This window comes from Brachyhypopomus gauderio, unplaced genomic scaffold (assembly GCF_052324685.1).
Source record: "Brachyhypopomus gauderio isolate BG-103 unplaced genomic scaffold, BGAUD_0.2 sc57, whole genome shotgun sequence".
Lineage (NCBI taxonomy): Eukaryota > Metazoa > Chordata > Actinopteri > Gymnotiformes > Hypopomidae > Brachyhypopomus > Brachyhypopomus gauderio.
Window position 1 is genome coordinate 1,891,094 of NW_027506880.1, and position 22,296 is coordinate 1,913,389.

At 43.8% G+C, this 22,296-nt stretch overlaps 4 protein-coding genes across 4 annotated transcripts in view; 3 read left to right on the forward strand and 1 right to left on the reverse strand.

Annotated features, from left to right (window-relative positions):
* Positions 1 to 9,764, forward strand: part of pemt (phosphatidylethanolamine N-methyltransferase) — a 65,312-nt gene extending 55,548 nt beyond the window's left edge. Inside the window, exons 6-7 of the mRNA XM_076987894.1 lie at positions 5,658 to 5,732; positions 6,976 to 9,764. Coding sequence (XP_076844009.1) covers positions 5,658 to 5,732; positions 6,976 to 7,030 — 130 coding nt within the window. The 3' untranslated portion in view covers positions 7,031 to 9,764. The remainder of the gene's footprint in view (positions 1 to 5,657; positions 5,733 to 6,975) is intronic.
* On the forward strand, positions 1,321 to 4,648 carry LOC143488904 (uncharacterized). The gene is made up of 2 exons (XM_076987890.1): positions 1,321 to 2,108; positions 2,207 to 4,648. The coding sequence occupies exons 1-2, from the start codon at positions 1,321 to 1,323 to the stop codon at positions 4,095 to 4,097; spliced, it is 2,679 nt and encodes an 892-aa protein (XP_076844005.1). The 3' UTR covers positions 4,098 to 4,648.
* Positions 9,765 to 10,334: 570 nt separating the features above from the next.
* rasd1 (RAS, dexamethasone-induced 1) lies at positions 10,335 to 12,115 on the forward strand. The gene is made up of 2 exons (XM_076987893.1): positions 10,335 to 10,944; positions 11,143 to 12,115. Exons 1-2 carry the CDS (start codon positions 10,674 to 10,676, stop codon positions 11,667 to 11,669), a joined length of 798 nt encoding a protein of 265 aa, XP_076844008.1. The 5' UTR covers positions 10,335 to 10,673; the 3' UTR covers positions 11,670 to 12,115.
* A 585-nt stretch (positions 12,116 to 12,700) lies between these two features.
* med9 (mediator complex subunit 9) lies at positions 12,701 to 13,645 on the reverse strand. The gene is made up of 2 exons (XM_076987895.1): positions 13,505 to 13,645; positions 12,701 to 13,192 (listed from the first exon to the last, which is right to left on the reverse strand). Exons 1-2 carry the CDS (start codon positions 13,579 to 13,581, stop codon positions 12,973 to 12,975), a joined length of 297 nt encoding a protein of 98 aa, XP_076844010.1. The 5' UTR covers positions 13,582 to 13,645; the 3' UTR covers positions 12,701 to 12,972.
* Positions 13,646 to 22,296: the final 8,651 nt, after the last annotated feature.

The window sequence follows — 22,296 nt, forward strand, 5'->3', positions numbered from 1 at the left end:
GGAAAATGAAAACACATAATGCTGTTGGGTGTGGTGTGTTTAGTTAATTAAAATCAGCCACCAGCCAAATGTTGAGGCTTTTATGTACATCAATACACTGGGAGCAGATGAAGGGAGTTGGTAACCAGGTAACTGCAATTTTGGATGACCTACAGTTTGGTGCTGAACAATTATAGTGGCAATACTTGTATTGTAATGTACTTGTATACTTGTATTGTAATGTAATGTATAATGTAGAATATATCTATGTATGTGTGAATATATATACTGTATATATATATTATATATATATATATATATATATATATATATATATATATATATATATATATATATATATATACACACACACACACACACAATATACTGTCACGGTACGGAGGTCCGCTGCCAGCCACCCTCGTCTGCAGCAGTATTACATGTTTTCTTGTTGTTATTGCGTTGTGTTCGTCCCTCCGGTGGGCGGGGCCTATTAGGATACCCGGCACCTAAGGGTCGTTTGTCTTGTCTTTGTACCAGTTGACTGGTACTTAATTTGTCCTTCATTTGGATTAGTTCACTGGTTTTGAGCTTGTGCAATTAATCCATTAAATCCTCCCTTGTCCCTGAGACTGGCGTGATTGCTTCCTTTTTATTTGCACTCCTTGCTCATCACATATACACACACGTTTCACTACTGTATACACCAGTAAAATATGTATGGTTCATACATATTTTACTGGTGTATACTGTAGTGAAACTTGTGTGTCTGTCATGTGATTATGCTCACTGGCAGTTGAGAGCTTACATACCGTATGCTATTTTATAGTAGTAATCAGAGTGTTGCATTCATGTAAATGCATCCAAACATGATAACCTCACTGTCATATTATAACTATAACATAAATATAACATTGTTGTACATGTAAAAATAGCACCAAAAAAAGCTGCTGCTGTCAGTCAGTGGAGTCAGATTCAGTCTCTCAACTTCAGCTTCTCAGCTTCAGTCTCTCAACTTCAGCCTCTCAGCTTCAGCCTCTCAGCTTCAGCCTCTCAACTTCAGCCTCTCAACTTCAGCCTCTCTGCATAAGCCTCTCCAACTAAATAAAAACTTTGATCTTTGATATTGTTGTATTTACAGAGTGAATTGCATAAAGCGTATATATATGTCATTTTTGGCAAGATAAGGTTTAAAATGTCACCCCCAGAATTGAGGCGGCCCCTCCATCATCTGTCACGGCCCCTGCGTGGTCTAACACGGCTCCTCCATCATCTAACACGGTTCCTCCAGCATCTAACACGGCTCCTCCGCCACCTACCATGGCTCCTTCAGCATCTAACATGGCTCCTCCGTCATCTACCACGGCTCCTCCAGCATCTAACGCGGCTCCTCCGTCATCTAACACGGCTCCTCCGCCATCTAACACGACTCCTCCGCCATCTAACACGGCTCCTCCATCATCTGTCACGGCCCCTGCGTGGTCTAACACGGCTCCTCCGCCATCTACCACGGCTCCTCCGCCATCTACCACGGCTCCTCCGTCATCTAACACGGCTCCTCCTCCATCTAACACGGCTCCTCCAGCATCTAACACGGCTCCTCCGCCATCTAACACGGCTCCTCCAGCATCTAACACGGCTCCTCCTCCATCTAACACGGCTCCTCCAGCATCTAACACGGCTCCTCCAGCATCTAACACGGCTCCTCCAGCATCTAACACGGCTCCTCCGCCATCTAACACGGCTCCTCCGCCATCTAACACGGCTCCTCCAGCATCTAACGCGGCTCCTCCAGCATCTAACGCGGCTCCTCTGTCATCTAACACGGCTCCTCCGCCATCTAACACGACTCCTCCGCCATCTAACACGGCTCCTCCGCCATCTAACACGGCTCCTCCGCCATCTAACACGGCTCCTGCAGCATCTAACGCGGCTCCTCCGCCATCTAACGCGGCTCCTCCTCCATCAAACACGGCTCCTCCAGCATCTAACACAGCTCCTCCGCCATCTAACACGGCTCCTCCAGCATCTAACACGGCTCCTCCGTCATCTAACACGGCTCCTCCGTCATCTAACCCGGCTCCTCCAGCATCTAACGCGGCTCCTCCAGCATCTAACGCGGCTCCTCCGTCATCTAACGCGGCTCCTCCGTCATCTAACGCGGCTCCTCCGTCATCTAACACGGCTCCTCCACCATCTAACGCGGCTCCTCTGCCATCTAACGCAGCCCTCCGCCATCTAACGCGACTCCTCCGTCATCTAACACGGCTCCTCCGCCATCTAACACGGCTCCTCCATCATCTGTCACGGCCCCTACGTGGTCTAACACGGCTCCTCCGCCATCTACCACGGCTCCTCCGCCATCTAACACGGCTCCTCCGTCATCTAACACGGCTCCTCCTCCATCTAACACGGCTCCTCCAGCATCTAACACGGCTCCTCCGCCATCTAACACGGCTCCTCCAGCATCTAACACGGCTCCTCCAGCATCTAACACGGCTCCTCCAGCATCTAACACGGCTCCTCCTCCATCTAACACGGCTCCTCCAGCATCTAACACGGCTCCTCCGCCATCTAACACGGCTCCTCCAGCATCTAACGCGGCTCCTCCAGCATCTAACGCGGCTCCTCTGTCATCTAACACGGCTCCTCCGCCATCTAACACGACTCCTCCGCCATCTAACACGGCTCCTCCGCCATCTAACACGGCTCCTGCAGCATCTAACGCGGCTCCTCCGCCATCTAACGCGGCTCCTCCTCCATCAAACACGGCTCCTCCAGCATCTAACACAGCTCCTCCGCCATCTAACACGGCTCCTCCAGCATCTAACACGGCTCCTCCAGCATCTAACATGGCTCCTCCGTCATCTAACCCGGCTCCTCCAGCATCTAACGCGGCTCCTCCAGCATCTAACGCGGCTCCTCCGTCATCTAACGCGGCTCCTCCGTCATCTAACACGGCTCCTCCACCATCTAACGCGGCTCCTCTGCCATCTAACGCAGCCCTCCGCCATCTAACACGACTCCTCCGTCATCTAACGCGGCTCCTCCGCCATCTAAGGCGGCTCCTCCGCCATCTAACGCGGCTCCTCCGCCATCTAAGGCGGCTCCTCCGCCATCTAACGCGGCTCCTCCGTCATCTAACATGGCTCCTCCAGCATCTAACACCATCTCCAGCACCTCCGCCATCTAAGGCGGCTCCTCCGCCATCTAACACGGCTCCTCCGTCATCTAACACGGCTCCTCCGCCATCTAACACGGCTCCTCCGCCATCTAACACGGCTCCTGCAGCATCTAATGCGGCTCCTCCGCCATCTAACGCGGCTCCTCCTCCATCAAACACGGCTCCTCCAGCATCTAACACAGCTCCTCCGCCATCTAACACGGCTCCTCCAGCATCTAACACGGCTCCTCCGTCATCTAACACGGCTCCTCCGTCATCTAACCCGGCTCCTCCAGCATCTAACGCGGCTCCTCCAGCATCTAACGCGGCTCCTCCGTCATCTAACGTGGCTCCTCCGTCATCTAACACGGCTCCTCCGCCATCTAACGCGGCTCCTCCGCCATCTAACACGGCTCCTCCGTCATCTAACACGGCTCCTCCGTCATCTAACGTGGCTCCTCCAGCATCTAACGCGGCTCCTCCGCCATCTAAGGCGGCTCCTCCGCCATCTAACGCGGCTCCTCCGCCATCTAACGCGGCTCCTCCGTCATCTAACACGGCTCCTCCAGCATCTAACACGGCTCCTCCGCCATCTAAGGCGGCTCCTCCGTCATCTAACGCGGCTCCTCCGTCATCTAACGCGGCTCCTCCGCCATCTAACGCGACTCCTCCGCCATCTAACACGGCTCCTCCGCCATCTAACGCGGCTCCTCCGCCATCTAACACGGCTCCTCCGCCATCTAACACGCCTCCTGCAGCATCTAACGTGGCTCCTTCAGCATGTAACACAGCCCCTGCTTCGTGTAACGTGGCCCCTCCGTCGTTCGCTTCCCTGTGTGACACATGCTGCTGTTGGGGTCGCAGCCCTGACTCACGCCCCGCATCGGCGCACGTCATGAGCAGGGGGTCATGGGTAGGAGGTCATGTCTTGCTTAGCAGCTGCTGGTGCTTGTGACTTTTCCAATGGACGGCGGGTTAACAGAAGTCCGACTTTGCAGCATGTGAGGAAAGGCCCTGTGAGGGCACGGGTGTGACTGACGAACGCAGGCCCGCTGACGATGACTAATCCTCCTCAACCTTGTCTGGAGCCGACTGAAGGCGGCTCTTTGTGGGTGGAACTTCTGAATGCTTCTCTGTACGGCTGGACATTCATTCAGCGGCTGAGATGAGAATTCAGCTCCCTGCACTGAACTCAAAACGGATGAACTGTGCATTTGTCTGCTAATTTTTTCCTTGCGTTATTATTCATATTCATTATATAACATAATGGAGCCTTGTGTCCTCATATGTAGATATTTTTCTTGTCATGGTACACCGTCTGCCTGGTCTGTCCATAGAAATGTTGTTTACTGCCACTGTTTAATGCGGTGGTGTTTTTTTCTCCCAGGTTCTCAACAGCAAACAAAAGTGAACAGCTATATGAATGCTAGTTGACTTATATGTGTCCCACCATGAGAGACTCTTGAGTCAGAGGATGAGGCTTCATGCCTCTGTGCTCCCTCTCCTCACTCCAACACATGCCATTAAAGGGGGGGGGGGGGGGGGGGGGGGGGTCGCCGCCTGAATCCATGTCAGTGTTTGTGCCAGCTTCCTCATCTGGAACCCCCATTCAGACGATGGCAGTGACCTCACTGCAAACCCGGCAGCATTAAACGCTGTGTTTGCCCAAGTGTTCTGTTCCTACAGGTGGATTTCTCTTGGGCATAGGTCAGGTATTTAAATCGTTCACCTTTGTGCTAAAGAAGAAGAGTTTGGAACAAATGGATGCTTTAAATATTGACTGCAGGAACCTGCAAGTGTGTGATTCTGCTAACCATGCAAACAGATGAAAAAAATACCCACACTCACAGACATGACGGGAACAAAACAGAGCCCTGCTTAAGAACTGGAACCTAAATGTCCAACTCACTCTCCATTATTTGATACAGAAACAGCCACATAACAACACACTTAGTATATATAGTATATTGGTATGGTAATGTAATGCCTAGTAGGTAAAGTATATAGTATTAAAGTCAAATTTATTCATATAACGCTTTTCACAACACACGTTGTCACAAAGCAGCTTTACAATCGTATGGGTCCAGATATTAGTATATAGTATGTAGGTATAATATATATTACATAGTACAAAGTTTGCCATAAGTACATTTATGTAACATAAGATCTGTATGTGTATGTGAGAGGGGGAGCTCTCATGCTTTAAGTCATGACCGTGTTGTATTTTTGCAGACCACGTGGGCAGCACTGCTCAGTCTAAGATGACAAAAGAGAAAACATCATAGCAGACAGAGCAGACATTTCCCCCAGCCTCATTCTCATTATCGCTGCATTTACATGTTGTCATGGCCACACTGAGCTTGTTTTTAGCCCCAGAGAAAGAACTGTGAGGCCTAACACTCCCCCCCCCTCCCCTTTTGTTTTGAATGACAAAGGTAGTCAGGGTACTGACTGTAGTTCTCTTTGTCCGTTTAGAGTGTAAATGTTACCTGTGACTGTGCTGTTGTCTCCATAGGAACGCCAGTCCTGTGGGAGTGCTCCTCACAGCTGTGGTGGGTCTGTCCTACCGAGTGGCCATCGCATATGAAGGGTGAGGCAAAATAGGGCACTTGATCTCAGAGTAGTTAAATGGCTTTTGTTTCCTTGTTTCGCTGATAAGCCCCACTTGTGTTCTTTCTTAAAGCTGTGCGTGTTATTCAGATCGTGTTGTCATATTGTCAAATTTGAGAGAAAATCAAACACTCTTCAAATTGTTTGTGTCTGATGCTGGATTAAAAAAAGACCTAATGTACTTCTGGCTGAGACACGAGTTCGTTAGGAGAAAAGAAAAGTTCATTCGGCCCACACACCAGGCAGGCGAAGAGAGCCGAGCCCACGCCGCGTTTGTGTCCCATGCTGCTGTGCAAGACGAGGACGCCACAGACCCTTGGTGACGGGAACGTTGCTGCGGTGATGGGTGCAGAAAAGCCGTTGACACATATGACGCATATGCAGATGAACAATAGAAGTCAAGAAAACACAGCAGGGTCATGACCAGCGCTCTGGAAAACACGATTTACGCCCGAAAATATTAACGGCCCTTTAAAACAAACACAAACTTCAAATTTCGTTAAAAAGTAGGGCTTAAAATGTTTGGTTGGTTGGTTTTTAGTTTTTAGTTGGTTGGCAGGGGAAATTAGTGCACGTCATCTTCCAGACAGCACACGAGGAATTCGAGCTCTGCTGTCTAAATCCTGCCTGCATTTCTTCACAGAAATACATACACCACTTCTTCTTTGAACAAACAGCTCTCTAAGGGGCAGCGGTACGGACCTGTTTCCTTGGATACTGATTGTGTGCTCAGTTGCGTTGCCAGTTTCCTGATTGCAGGAAGGTTGCACTAGCAATAGAAAGTAACTGTTGCACACACACACATACACACACAAAAGTGTCAGTCCTATTAGACTCCAGGAAGTCAGTTGGTTTGATTTGCTCATTTCCACTGTTCATTCCCACGTGCTCATTTAGTTGATCTGCTACCTTCTCTTCCCATCTGACAGTTCTGTTTATCCCTCTCTCCCTTATCCTCTCATAGCTCTCATAAATTAAAGGAGTTTTCACTTTTCCAAATATGAAAACGTTTGGCAGTGACAAGTAAAAGCAAATGGCGATCTCATGCGTGTGATTGTGTCTGGCGTGACCCCCCTGTTGGCTCTCACGCGTCGTCAGTCACACGCAGTAAACCACCAGGGGCCCCCGTCAGGGCAGAGGGTGATGGCGCTGGCTGGCGTGCACCGAGATGACCTGTGCAGGTGGGTGCGTGACATTTACACCCTTTCCCCTTGAATCTGCAGACCGTTCACAGAGGAGATCTACCGCCGGAGGAGCCAGCACTGCCAGCACAAATAACCAGTGTTTGGGGATCTCCCTGGACACCCCCACCTTGCTCCCCCCCCCGCCCTGCTCCGCCCCTGCCCTGCTCCGCCCCCGCCATGCTCCGCCCCCGCCATGCTCCCCCCCACATTCCGCCTGCCAGAGGCTCTCCGAGAGGACGTGGAGATGGTGATCAAGCTGTGGCTCATTTCAGCCTGCGGCCTGTTAGACAAATTTTTTGTAAGCCCCCTTAAATCCTGTTCTGCAATCAGTGGGCGCCTGTTAACTGTAATATTGTGATTCCTACGTTTATGGTTTCATCTCTCTATGGAAATCTTCCCAAATATTCCCTTTCAGCATGTCAATTTCAACTTAATTTGAGAGTAGAGATGAGAATTATACTGTGTTCAACTGATGAACGACCTTATACGATAACAGCACAGAAGGCACAAAGTAACTGAACCCGTTTAAGCTACAGTCGTATGTGTACATTTGTATGTTATTCCCAAAATCTGTTCCACTAGTATGACTAAATAAAAAACAGTTTACATGTTCCAAGCAATAAATCACCATATTATTTCCCAAGATGTTTGGGAATGTTTGAATTAATGTGTAATCAATATGATCTTGTGGAAGATGATAACATTTCTGTGAAACACGAAATGTGATGCTTATTTTAGTATGCCAAAGCATGGTTTTAGTCATACATTGTTTACTTTTTTTCCCTTTCCCAAAAGCTCAAAACCATGATACTTCACTGGGAGGGAGGGAGGCACAGAGAGCAAGCAGACACAATGGAAGCTAAACCATGTACTTAATGGAAGACGCTGGGACTAAATCTGTTAGTTCCCTCACAGCAAATGTAATGTATCTGACGGCACTCGTAAATGCAGTGTGAAGGAATGAACTCTGTCAGTAGATTAAGTAATCGCAACATCTTCAACAGAAATCACCTTATGGCATGTTTAAAGGGGGAAAGAAGGCATTTCACTTTAAACACAATTTATCAGCCAAATAACTCATCCTGAAGGTAAACAGTTCAGTGTCGATGCTTTACACAATTTGTGTATTTTCATCTTGGATAAAAGTTGAGCATTCAATCCAAGGCATTGGGCTACAAATAATGTTTAAAGGAAACACTGAAGTGTAACTTCCTTGACACATGTAAAAGCATGATACAATCCTCTGTTGGTCCCTTGAATGAGCTTAGTTTTGCGTGCATGTCTGTGGTGTTGGTCGCCCCAGCAGACACAACAGACACAGCGTTGCCGTGAGTGATAATCACACTAAGCATCACAGCATATTGGACCTCCCAAAACACGCCTCTCAGACATTCTACTTTTCAGTCACTATGGATGCTTGTTTGAAAGGGATGAGGTCCTTATGTCTCTGAAGAACACCTCTCCACCTGCAATGGCTAAACTCACTGAAATGGTTCTAGTGGACCAACATATTTTGGGTGTGTAAAAATATGTGAAGGGTTTTCTAGAGAACTTTCCTGTGACTGTGAAAAGAGAATACAGGTGCAAGGCCATGTAATCTATAAGCAAATTCAATTATTTTAAGGTCTCTAAATTATTTTGGTCAAAATAGGCTAGTAGGGTAGTAGGCAACATGCAATATGCTTGTTTTTTATTTCAAATTCAGGCAAGTAGCCAATTTTATGCCTCTCTCTCTCTCTCATTCTCATTATCTCTTTTAGTTCAAAGTGCATTATAGTAGTCTCACCGCGAAGTGAACCTTAGTTAAAGGGAACATTAGGACTGTGCTTCACTACTTGACAGTCAGCTGCGTAGAACACACTTGTGTTAATTAACCCTCCACTTCTAAGTATTGATAGAAACATTAAACGTTTTTGGGAGTCCTCTGTCTTTGCTCTCCAGGCCTATAGAAGAGGTGCAAATATTTGATGAAGAAGGGGCTGCACTGTCCCACAAAACAGTTAAACAGTTTCTCTGTTCTATATTGACGTAGTTTTTAGGTACTTGTACATGCAAAATACAGCATAAGCCATTGGGTACCAATGTAAAAAATAAATAAATAAAACTAGTTAGCATCATACTAAATAAGAATTACAGTCAGCATTTTAAACGCTGCGGCTCAGCTAGACTTCAAGACGCCTGAATGACTGACGGTTCTAGGGGTGTGATGGGCCGCTCAGCTAACAGTTTCTTTTTTTTCTTTTTGCATAGGCGCTCTCTCTCTCTCTCTCTCTCTCTCTCTCTCATTTCGTGCCTCTCCTCTTCAACATATCTCACTGCCATTATTTCCTTATGCTTCCTCTTTGAACCAGCCTGTGTCTGAAAGATTTGTTTGCTTGCTGCTCCAAACTTTGTTCGTTTGACTAGTGAAACGACCTCTTTCCCGCTCCTCTTCATCTCTTAGGGTTTGGTCTATGATGAGGTCCTCTCTGCGTGTTATCCAAAATGCAGTTATTTGCTGTCAAAGAATGTCTGTACTTAGAACTTAGTGGAATGCCTTGTTTTAATTATTTTACCATAACATGTCTTATGAAATAGATTTAAAGTATAATTTGTTTTGGTTTCTGTCTGAACTACAATTATTACCAGTTAACCCCCTCTGTATACATTATGAGTGTGTCTAAATAATGTGTGAGGGCTCCTTTTAATCCATGGCAGTGTTTCTTTACTCGGGTGCAATCTGTCACACTTGTTTTGACTTTTTCTGTGAATACAATGCAAGTTCTTTTATTATTTGATGGTTTTCCTCTACTCAGTCAAGCTATAAAGCATTCTATATGTGTCATGTTCATATGTGTTTCTTGTGACTACATTTCAGCAATAATTACAGAGATCAAAAGATAAAAGAGTCGTGGAAGGTAATATCATAATTCTGAGCTTGTGATGGCTGCAAAGATAAATCAATGTCAAATAGAATTATTTGAATAACACGTTTATTTAAATAATTCTCGATTTTTACTTTTTCTAAATGTTTTGCTGATCTTACGAGTACAGTCTGGCGTGCTCAAATTGACAAATGTGCGCCCTCTTGCGGTGTGAACAGGTCAAACAGGTATTGCGCGGACATGAAGCAAAGCGCCTGTTCCCCTGTGAAGAGCACCAGATGTAGTTACAGCTTTATCTTGAAGGAAAAGTCACATAACTCGGGTCTTTTCAATAAACAGGAAATTCGTGGCTAAACGGGATGTTATGTCAAAAAAACATGTGAATTATTACCAGTCTTGAAGTTTAGTTGGTTGGTTTAGTAAAAATAATGAGTAACACTGTTTCTTGATGAGATTAGGTAAAAATCCACTAAATTGCATACAATGCTGCAACAACTGTTAAACTTGCCTCTTACAGTTTTTTTTTTTTTTTTTTGAAAAAAGTAACATTTTGTCATTAACATCGTCTCAACGATATCTGTAACTTTTCAGCAGTGCTTGTTAACCGTAATTTTCTAATATTTCACCGTTGGCATAAACTGAAGGACTTCTTGTCGGAGCTTGATCCTTGCGCAATGACGCAGGCCAGTAGGATACCTGTTACATCTCAGCCGAGTACCGTAATGACGCGTTTGGAGGAGGAGTCCCGAAAACCTTTAAATAGCCCACCCTCTCCATTGGACTTACAGCCACATTTCATCCTTTCCAGCGGAAAAGGACAGGCAGTAATTCCTGACTTGGCCGTGTTTGTGGAACTACAGAAGACCCCAAGTCATGATTAAGAAAATGTCACCTTCGGAGAATGAGTTTGATATTCCTGCGAAAAACTGTTACAGAATGGTGATCCTGGGGTCCACCAAAGTTGGAAAGTCGTCTATAGTATCCCGTTTCCTGAACGGAAGGTTCGATGACCAGTACACGCCGACGATAGAGGACTTTCACAGAAAGCTCTACAGTATCAGGGGTGACGTGTACCAACTGGATATTTTGGACACATCAGGGAATCATCCATTCCCTGCAATGAGGAGACTGTCCATACTAACAGGTAAATGCACTTTTATTGGTGTCTTAAAGAATGCATGGAACACAAATGCCGTTATTGAAGTTCATTTGTACCTATTATGTATCTTGGTAGTATGGAAGAGAGCGCACGTTTGCGTAAAATCAAAGCATCTCTAAAGAAACTGTTGCGCGCGGGAATGCTGGACATGTACTTATGTTTATGCGCTTTGGTTCTCCGCAGGTGACGTCTTTGTCCTGGTTTTCAGTGTGGACAACAGAGAGTCTTTTCAAGAAGTACAACGCCTGAAACGTCAGATATATGAGACCAAGTCCTGCCTTAAAAACAAGACGAAGGAAAACATTGACGTGCCGCTCGTGATTTGCGGCAACAAAGGCGACCGCGAGTTTTACCGCGAAGTCCAGCGCGAGGAGATCGAGCAGCTGGTGGCGGGAGACGAGCAGTGCGCATATTTCGAGATATCGGCCAAGCGTAATACTAATGTTGACCTGATGTTTCAGAGACTGTTCACCATGGCCAAACTACCGAACGAAATGAGTCCGGACCTCCACCGCAAGGTCTCTGTGCAATATTGTGACATGTTGCACAGAAAGTCTTTCAGAAACAAGAAGGTTAAAGACGGCGACGCGTACGGAATCGTGGCACCTTTTGCGCGCCGCCCTAGCGTGCATAGTGACTTGATGTACATTAAAGAAAAGGCGGTTGGCGGCAGCCAGGCCAAAGACAAAGAGAGATGCGTCATTAGCTAAGACTGACCTGAAACAATTGTGATGTTTATATCACGAGATGAAACGGTTGAGCTGCAGGTGGACGGACACGCACGCGGTTGTTACGCCTCCTGTCACTCCGTGCGGTGACGAAAGGAGCAGCGTTTGAGCGCGGGTAACAATGTCACGGGCTTGAAGCGTCACTACGCACCGTGAAGACGTGTGTCACGCGCACGAGACCTGCTTACAGAACGTCCCTTTGTTCAGTCAGCGCGCGCTGTAACGTGGCTTCATTTCTTGTGCGACTCAACAAATAGCGTCAAGTTTGCTTGTTTCATCTGCCTTAGAGTTCTATTTGGTGAGAACAGATGTCGAGCGCGTGGAGCTGTAATGTTAATAGATTACTGTTGTTTACATTTGTCATACTTTATACCAAATACTTGAATGTTGTTTTTTAAACATTTTATTGTGAATGTATATTTATTATTCCGTCATTGTACATATTTTGCAAATAAGAGAAAATGGTAAATAAACAAATTGTCACATAAGCCTATTCGTGTTTTCTCTTACTCAACAGTGGATGACGGTGGGATGGATAGCAACATAGTGGAACTCAAGTCTTCCAAAAGCAAAACGCAGCCATTTATCGCATATGGAATATTACTTGTAAATGTTGTACACCACATGTATCATAGCCAGACTCGGTTTACTCATCACTTAATGAATGTCACAAAGAAAAACATTAGCCTATTATAATAGGGGAACTATCTTGCACAATTTTGATTGGGCTGTGAAATGAACTACAGATTCCCATCTCCGTGAGTCAATCCACGGCAACGGATACTCATTTACCGCCGGCATCAGTCTCCCAGAATTCTGATTACATAACATCCTTATACGACTGACTGCACATCCACTGACTACAGAGCAGTACATTAAGAAAGGTTACACATTCATGGCAAATAATCAGGCGGTTTCCAACAAAACCTTTACTTTTTAAGTGAGTATTAACCGTTATCCTACGACTTATGACCTTACACTGCATGCTAACCCTCAAATTACGGAGCAACATGTTTATACATAATAGTTTATTGAGTTCTGAAAAGTTCGGAATAGAAGTTCAGTTCGGAATATAAAAAAAAAATGACAGCGCAGCTAGGTCTAACATTGGCAGCAACTGCAAACGTATATGAATGAATAATCCAGTTCCACTGGCAACGACAAGGATAGTTTCCTTTTCAGAGTAGTGTCTCAGTCAAATAAGTCGTTGGATGGTGGTGGTTTTCCTTTAATAAATAATCCAGCCCTTTTCGGCCTTTCACGCAGTAGGGTCCTGACACCTTAATCAGGAGGGTTTCGGGATGTCGAACATGCACAGGCCCTTGTACTTCTGTAATAACTGGTTCTTTGTGCGGACCTGATCCCTCAGAGTTCGGAGTTCGTGCTGCTGCACCTCTGGACTCGCGTCGATGCCCGGCATGGCCAAAATCCGCTCCCGCGTGTCTTGGATCCTTGTTCTCAACTTGTTTAATTCCTGGTGGACATCCTGATTGTCTTTGTCCATGCTATCGAAGAAAGAGCAATTGTTAGCAAAGTTAGTATGATCACAAATTAACGCCAAACGACAATACTAGTTACCTACCAGTACATTTTGAATTATTCAAATAAATACGGACTACACATCAAGCAAAAACAAGTTTTGAAGATTAAAGTTCAAGGATTAGACGATATCGTTAGACATCTAGATGGTTAGCTAGTTGGTTAGCTAAATTGTCAATATAAGCAATGGGCTTACGAAGATAGCTTACGTATTTTCACGATCGGGTTTGCTTAATGTAGAGTGTTTGACGTATATGTGTAAAGTAAACCATACATACCATTTGATAATATCGTGTATAAGAGGTAAAAATGAGTAATCCTCTGCATCTTCTACCACCGACACAGTAGTCGCCATGTTGAAATGACTGATAGTTGACGCATAGTTTTTACGTCATGAGCTTGTGGCGCGGTTCCGTTAGACAAAAGGAAATCGCCCTAAATGTTTCTCAAATCCCAGACTATAACGTATCTTTTGATTTTAGTTTTTGCAATTTTTGTTTTTGTCAAAGATCTAACTTTGTTTATTAAAAGGTGGTTAGCGGGAGCAGTGTTCAGACAAATTGCTCACCATCTTGTCGAAATGTCTTAAAATGGCAAAGATGTATGAAATAATAGCAGGCTTGTCTGGAAGTTGAGTAGCTACTTTTGGTTATCTTTTTGATCTTTATGTACACTTTTGGAACCCCTCGAAAGAAAATACATTATGTTGCCATAGTATAATACACTTAAATTGCACAAACCTAATTAATAACACAAATTGACGAATCTTTACAAATGGCTAATTTTGACTTACACATTTTTAAAAATCAAACAGAAAAGTTATTTTTGGGCCTAAAAATAATTTCTTAAACAAACTAATAAAGTTTCCCTCTGAAAGCAAAATATGTCGAATCATTTTGAAACAGTATCAGCAACCCTAAGGTTGGCTTTTTCATTAATAATGTGTCAGATGTCCCGTCCTGTCAGACATCCCGTCAGACGTTCCATCAGAGATATGCTGTTAGAACTCTGAAGTTCTGGACAACAGATCTGCAACAATGGAGCAAGAATTGAAGCTTGAGACTTCTGAAGCTTGAGAAGCTCTGAGATACAATATGAACTCTGAAGAAGGACTTCTGTTAAAAGAATACAGCATTACACCCTCAGGGCCAGTTCAAGAATGAATAGACCAGGGCAGCTACGGGTACTTTAATTCACTGTTAGGCTACAAGCAACTGATTTATTGTAGATGAGTTGTGCTCCTGGTTGACTGGAACGCCTGCAGCTTCACCAGCCCTCAATAGCATCACCCCGTCCCTGGGGCAGACTGACCATCTGGGTGTTCACTGGGTGTTTGATAAGCTCACTGCATCTTCCTTGCATCTCATGTTTTTCTTTTATGCTTGCAATAGTATTATGTTGTCGTCAGAATTATGTTGTCATCAACATGGTGTTATCAGTTTTTCTCTCTTTCAGAATCCTCAAAATGACAAATTGGAGGCTGTTTGCAGCAGGTAAATCTGTTTCAGGGTGACCTAGTCCTAGGGCTTTTTGCAGCTCTCCACAAGCCTATTTTTTCTTCAGATTTGCTGCTGCTGGTTTTGTTATGTCAGTGTGTGTGTGGGGGGGTGTGGGTGTGGGCACACAGGTGTGCATATGTGTATAGCAGAGGAAGCTTTGAGTGCCTGATCGGGTCACAGCAGTCATGGTTGGACCTAGCTAGTTATGTATTAAGGCAAGTAAACAGAAATATGCAAGAAATCTGAGGAACAAGATGATCTCCTTGCTACACATCAACAGAAGCCCACTCTACTCATCCAAACACAAAAGAACAGGGCATTCTGCTCTCTCTCTCTCTCTCTCTCTCTCTTTCTCTCTCTCTCGCTATCTCCTGTGAGATCCCAAGTTATGTAAAAGATTTTTGATGTAATCCGGACCTTCTAACAAGCTTAGTTACACCATTGTTTTCATCTCCAGTGAATGCGTGTCACGGTACAGCCCCTGACTCTGCCCTGTTTATATTCGTCTGTGTTCCATTGTGCCTGTGTTTATGTGTGTGCTTTGGGCTGTGTGTGTGTTCATCGTCGTTATTTAAGAACACATATTCCTTGTCCCATAATGTAATGTGTAGCGCTTGTGTCTTTGTGTTTACGTTCTTGTATTTAAGTGTACATTTTGTCTAGCATCTTTGTCAGTTATTGTCTGAGGTCCCGCAAGTGTTCTGTGTTTCTATGTGCCACAGTGTTCTTAATATAGCGCACCATATAGCTTCCGATCATCTTGGCGTCCGGCTTCACCTCGCTTGTCTCAGTAACACATTTTTGAATGTTTTTGAATGTTTATGCTGTGTACCTTGACTCATCACAGACAACAGATGTTGTACTGATACATGAGGCTTTGGACACCGTCACTGTGGCATCTGGCTTTCGCTTATGACTCCATCTTCCTCAGTGGAGAAAACAAGGAGACAATGAGAACATAACTTCTCTGAAAGGAAGAAAGGGTCGCCTCTTCCCCCTCACTGCCATCAGCTATGCCTCATGGCTCACACGCCTGTATATTTCTTGTATGCCTTTTTTTTTTTGCCATTTCAAAGTTACGGTCAAGGCATTTCCCATAAGTCCTGCATCTGTCACAGTGTTTGTTTGTCTCTATTCCCTTGTCCTTCCTACCACACTCTCAGTCTCAAAACGACTGTTCTGGCATAGGTTCTCACCTGGTTGTGTTTGTCTTTCCTCGTTATCTTTATTCCTGAATTATCCCACATAAACATGCCCATTTTAATGTCGTTTGAATTTTCAAACAAGCAAATTTAGAGAAACTGACCTAAAGCCCAGGACGGCATGTCATACTCTTCCCCAGTCTCGAACAGCTGCTTTAAAGCTGATCCTTCCATTACAACAGGATATTTTCATTATGGTATCACTTTCATTAGGATATACTTCATTTGTTTTCATATGATAAGGGACATTTTGACCCTCAACAGATTAAGCTTTTCTGCCTCTTAAAATATCCATGCTCATTTTTGTGTGTTATTGCATGGCTCAAGTTAACCTGGAGGTATTGTTTTCCTGTTCATCATGGGTCCTTTGGCCTTAGCGATACAAATAGCTCATTTAAAATTAATAATAAATATATTATTTAACTTCAGAATTTCTCAGCTCAAGACACATTTTGTGTCAGACCTACTGGTACAAATAATTAGATAGTTTCTCTGAAATGATTTACATGGAACAGCAAACCCACATGAATAACAAGACCCCAGCCTATGCACTCAAACACACATACACACACCCTGAATGCTTTCTAGTGAACAAACAGTGTCCCGTTATTTGCTTTGCTCTAGTGCTTAAGTGAGCCATGTAGAATATTATGCCAGCCCATCGAGCGTGCTCTGATAGGCCATCGATTATTAGACATTAATAAGTAGCCACACTGGTTATTTTTCCGTAAATATGTAATTCTCAGGAGACAGAGGCAGATGTTGTAGCCGGACCTGGTTCCTCACGTGTTGTTATCAGCTAGTGGATTACTGCCCCTTAATGGAGGCTACAGGAAAGCGCTCTGTTAGCATTATGCATTTAGCTAAGCGTTCTATTTTCATAAGCCATGGGAGAACGTGTGTGGAGGATTTACAGATGACAAAGGCTTCAAACACAAACACACATGCCTGCCAGTACACACACGTGGGACGTGCTGATATGGCATGTAAACAGGCGGAGGATTTCACGTGTATCGGCCCTCTCAGTTTTCCCTTGCGTTCACGCTCGAGAGAGTTATGTTATTATGCGGTTTATGTAATTTCAGCCTAAACAGCTTTGTCTGCATGACAACACCTGTGTGCTTTGACCTTCTCATCACCATGGATCTGCTCCCACAACATAAACATCTGCATATTGAGAAATTACATAATAGAGGAGTTACTATTTTTAAGTTAAAACAACATTCAGCTGCTGTAATTGCAATTGGAAGTAAATGCAATAACCTCACACATTTAGACACACACATACAACCACACACTTCAATCCTTCTTAGCGTGGCCTGCATTTTCATTTCATATGAGACATCCATGTCTTCAGAGACACCCATGTCCTCAGAGAGACACCAATATCCTCAGAGAGACACACAAGTCCTCAGGGTAGCCAGCAGAGACGGGGGTGGAGCAGTCTTACACAGGACAGGCCTCCTCCTCTGATCCTGGAACAGAGCCTTGAGCCGGAGGTCATTTGACCAGCATGAACATAAACATGTGCTCAGGCATCACGGCTCGCTCTCTGCGCGTCAGTGTGTCGGTGTGTGTGATCAGAGAGAGAAAGCCAAACACTACCCTGCTAAGGGCTTTTACCAGAGGCTCCTCCATCCCAGAACAACGTGTGCTTGTGTTTGTCTGTGAAAGGTTGTAATAGAGAAAGAGAGGGTGGATACACTGAAAGGGGTTTTCCTTAGTGCTAACATGGCTGAGATAAGAAGTTTGTGTGTGTGTGTGTGTGTGTGTGTGTGTGTGTGTGTGTGTGTGTGTGTGTATGTGTGTGTTCGTTTTGTTCATGTGTAAAATATCCATCACGGGTCAGTCCTAATGACCATCTTGGTATGCCTATAGTGTGTAGAAAAAAAAAAAGACTAGTAAGGCCTATCAATGCTAACACACTTCCACACATAACAGCTCAAATATGGGGTCATGTGTGTCATGATGCCTTTTTAACGTACACCTGTGCCCTTATTAAAGTGCAGAAGGATGATATCACTATGGACCAGATTAGATCAATGATTGAACTTTTGTACTAATAAACATTATGTAAAAGTGAAGCCCGGTTGATCTTCCTGCTGGTCATGGTGACCTTCACGATACTCTTAGTGTATTCTGCTCCATGTTTAAAGTTAACAGACCTATAGAATGACATCAGGTTGCCTAAGGAACAAGGGATTGCTTTTCCATTGGGGAACAGTAAAGAAACCATAACAACCTCGTCACCACTCACTGTGTACTTGTGCCTCACACATTTCCTAATGTACAGCACCTCTCTGATGGGGCTTGGGGCTGATTAGTGTTTGACAGGGTTAAAAACCTGCCTACCTGGACATGTCAGAGTCTAAAATCTCTTTAGCCTTGAATATGTCTTCCATTGCATGGGTCCTTTTTACATAGCATGTTGTTAACAACCTGCTTCATGGGGTAATAAATCCCTCAAAGATGCTTTTCATTCTTTGAAAGGTTTGTTTTTTTGTTGAAGGGGTTTTTCATTAAAACAATTAACATGGCTGACAGCCAAAGGCTGATGCCCTCTTGTGTCGATGGGGTTCCTTAGTCTACCAAGCAACTGCCACTATGCTCTCATCTGCAAAGACAAAGCACAATAGGTGAATATGGCACTGCCTGCCCACATACAGTCATCGGTCCATAGGAAAACAATATATTCAATAACTAAGGACTTTTCTCACTTTTCTTACTTTTTATGTGTTAGCATCCATTAAATCTCATAAAATGAATCAGTTCTTTCCATTACCATTAGAAGTAGCAGACTCGGATACTGTAAATAATAGTAATAATAATACTTTCTATGACTATGATCAGTCCACACACCCTGTAATATATATCACAACTTACCTTGGCAAAGTGATTAAGAAGGCAGGCAAATATGAATATTGCAGTCATTCCTTTCCTACTAATGAAGTAATGTTTACACTGGTTTGTTATGGCTGACACCGTTCAGCTGAGCAGACAGCATTGCTTTGTCTTGTGTGCATTCACATTCATGTGGTTGTTATGGCACATTCCGCTTAAGTCACTTAAGTCATTTAACAAATTACATGACATTTTGGAAGAGTGGAGGCAATGTAGTATCTTCTTCTGGTGGACAAAAAAGCTCTTTATACTGCTTGTAGGTTTGGAGTAATGCTGTGTGTTACGAGTACAATTCTGCACTTGCAACAAGAATTGTCTTTGACTCACATATGAACTTTAGTGACATCCCATTCCTAATACATAGGGTTCAATATCCACTCTTTGCAGCTAGAACAGCTTCACCTCTTCTGGGAAGGCTGTCCACAAGGTTAAGGAGTGTGTTTATGGGGATTTTTGACCATTCTTTCAGAAGTGCATTTGTGAGGTCAAATACTAATGTTGGACGAGAAGGTCTGGCTCTCAGTCTCCACTCTAATTCATCCCAAAGGTGTTCTAACGGGTTGAGGTCAGGATTCTGTGCAGGCCAGTCAAGTTCACCCACACTAGACTCTTGCTTTGTGCACTGGTGCACAGTCATGTTGGAAGAGGAAGGTGCCAGCTCCAAACTGTTCCCACAAAGGGAGCATGGAATTGTCCTTAATGTCTTGGAATGCTGAAGCATTCAGACTTCCTTTCACTGGAACTAAGGGGCCAAGCGCAGCTCCTGCAAAATAACCCCACACCAAAATACCCCCTCCACAAAACTTTACACTTGGCACAATGCAGTCAGACAAGTACCGTTCTCCAGGCAACCACAAAACCCAGACTGGTCTATCAGATTCCCAGAATGTAGAAGATTCGTCACTCCACGTGCCTTCACTGCTCTAGAGTCCAGTGGCGGCGTGCTTTACACCACTGCATCTGACACCTTGCATTGCACTTGGTGATGTATGGCTTGGATGCAGCTGCTCGACCAGGAAACCCATTCCATGAAGCTCTCTGTGCACTGTTCTTGAGCTAATCTGAAGGCCACATGAAGTTTGGATGTCTGTAATGATTGACTCTGCAGAAAGTTGGCGACCTCTTCACACTATGCGCTTCAGCGTCCACTGACCCACTGACCCCCACTGATCAGTTTACATGGCCGTCGTTTACATGAGTTGCTGTCATTCCCAACACCATTTTTTATAATACAGCTGACAGTTGACTGTGGAATATTTAAGAGCCATCTATGTACTACTGTGTGTGTTCCGGTGTGTGTATGTGTCTGTTTTTTGTGTCACGTGTTCCTCGTTGTTGTCTTAGTATTTAAGTGAGTGTTTCGTCAACAGTAGTCAGTTGTTGGTTCGTTTTTGAGTGTGTATGTTTCGTGTTGGTTTAAACACTAACACACTAATAAGCTAATACACAAGCTAATGAGCTAATAAATAAGGAAGCTATACTGCAAGCTGCTCTTGTCTCTCTGTCTTACTCTCCACACCTCCACATCACAATATCATATCATCTCATATCATCTTATATCACATAATATCATGTCATATCAATCGTATCATATGTGCAAAATCATCATTAATCTGCATTAGGGTTGCAACGGTATGAGAATTTCACGGTATGATAACAGTCTCAGAAAATACCATGGTATCACGGTTATCACGGTATCACAGTTCGTATATTATTATAAGATACACTGACCCTTAAAGAAATTACAACAAGTTTTTTTTTGTTCAATGAACTATTTATTGTAGAAACCTGGAACTATTGTATACAAAATGTCTCCTTTAAAAAAAATAAGATGTACATGTGTTTATATAAATACTGCAAAATTAGAGAAACCTAAATCATGGATTTCAGTCCAATTATTTAAGTTAAAATTATTTAATATCTGATTAACTGAGCCTGGGTCAGTGTCTGATCAACAACTGTTGTAAACAAGTTGGAATATAACCAGATAATGCAGAAAGAGAGGATTTATTTCTGACATGATCCTCACAATAGATTTCTATTTTAAGGCTTTCACATCGAGTCTGGTTTTAACATATGAAAAAAGGGCACGTTAGAATTTGAAAATGAACGCATGTAAATTAATGGCGTCTTTCACATCCAGTGAAAGCAAGGACCATAAAAAGCTAAGATTATACTTTAGCGAGTGACCGTAGCGCGCGACTCCGCACAGTTCTCCTGTGTTAACAAATACGAACCTCTTGTAATTCCAGGAGGAAACATGAGAGAACGTGAAAACGTTAAGATTGGGCGTTTTGAAAATAAACAACTATTAAATAATGTGATAAAAAAGTGAATTATTTCGAATCATTTCGAGTATATGTATAAATATTTAACTTAATTAAGTTTAACGTGCTGGGAAATATTGAAATGGACCCTGAAAGTGTCGTACAAGTGCTTTAACTCCACCTTATAAAGGTGTATGAACCCTGCAAACATGACTTTGTTCATTGCGCTGAGGCGCGGCGCGCGCAAATTCGAGAGCTGCACCACCTCGCGAATCGACAGCGCACGAGGCCCTCGCGCACGGCTAGCCAACGCGATTACGTCATTTTCGCCGCCGATTTTAGTTTAGCCTTTTTTAGTTAAAAATTTGTTAAGTCTGATGCACTTTCTGCCATTCTCACCGCTGTGTGCAGAGTAGCTGAACCGGAGCGGAGTTGCGCATGCGCGGGTAAGTTTCTCCGATGGCTTGCCTTTAAGCAAACGCACACGGTATGATAACCGTGCATTTTAATACCGTGGTATACCGTGAAACCGGTTACCGCTGCAACCCTAATCTGCATATATTAAGAAAAGGTTGTGTTGTTGCGTTTGCGTATAAACACAGGGTGTGCGTGCATGTGTATTCTTAAAATCAGCTTTGGTTATAATGTTCTATCAGTGGAAGAGATTGTGTATGTGTGTGTGTGTAAAGATGTGTGTTGCAATCAACACACTCATACAGGGTATATGGTTGTCCAGTGCTTCTTAACTGAATTTATATTTACTACCACTTTAATCAGCCTTCAACATAATAAAGTGCAGAAATTTCAGGGCCACATTCAACAACTCAAGCACCTTATCCATTGATAAATTTTATTCTTTTAGTTTCAGTAACAACAACAATAAATAAAACTGGTATTCTTGTAAATGTTGCTTTCATTATAAGGATGATGATTGTTTACTCATTGCTTATTATTACAAAAAATGCTAATCTTGTTAAAATTATCAGTCTTGTTCCAGTTCATGTGTAAATAACCTTGGCCAAGATTCAACTGTGTGCAGTCTATAGCCTACTAAAATTGTCCATCCTATCTGTGTCTAATCTATAGCCTACTAAAATGATAATCAATCATTCAAAACCATTTAAATACTAAGGCACTCTATGTAGTTCCAGTAATGTGGGAACAGAAACATCGGTGACATTATGAGGTAAACGTGATTAGC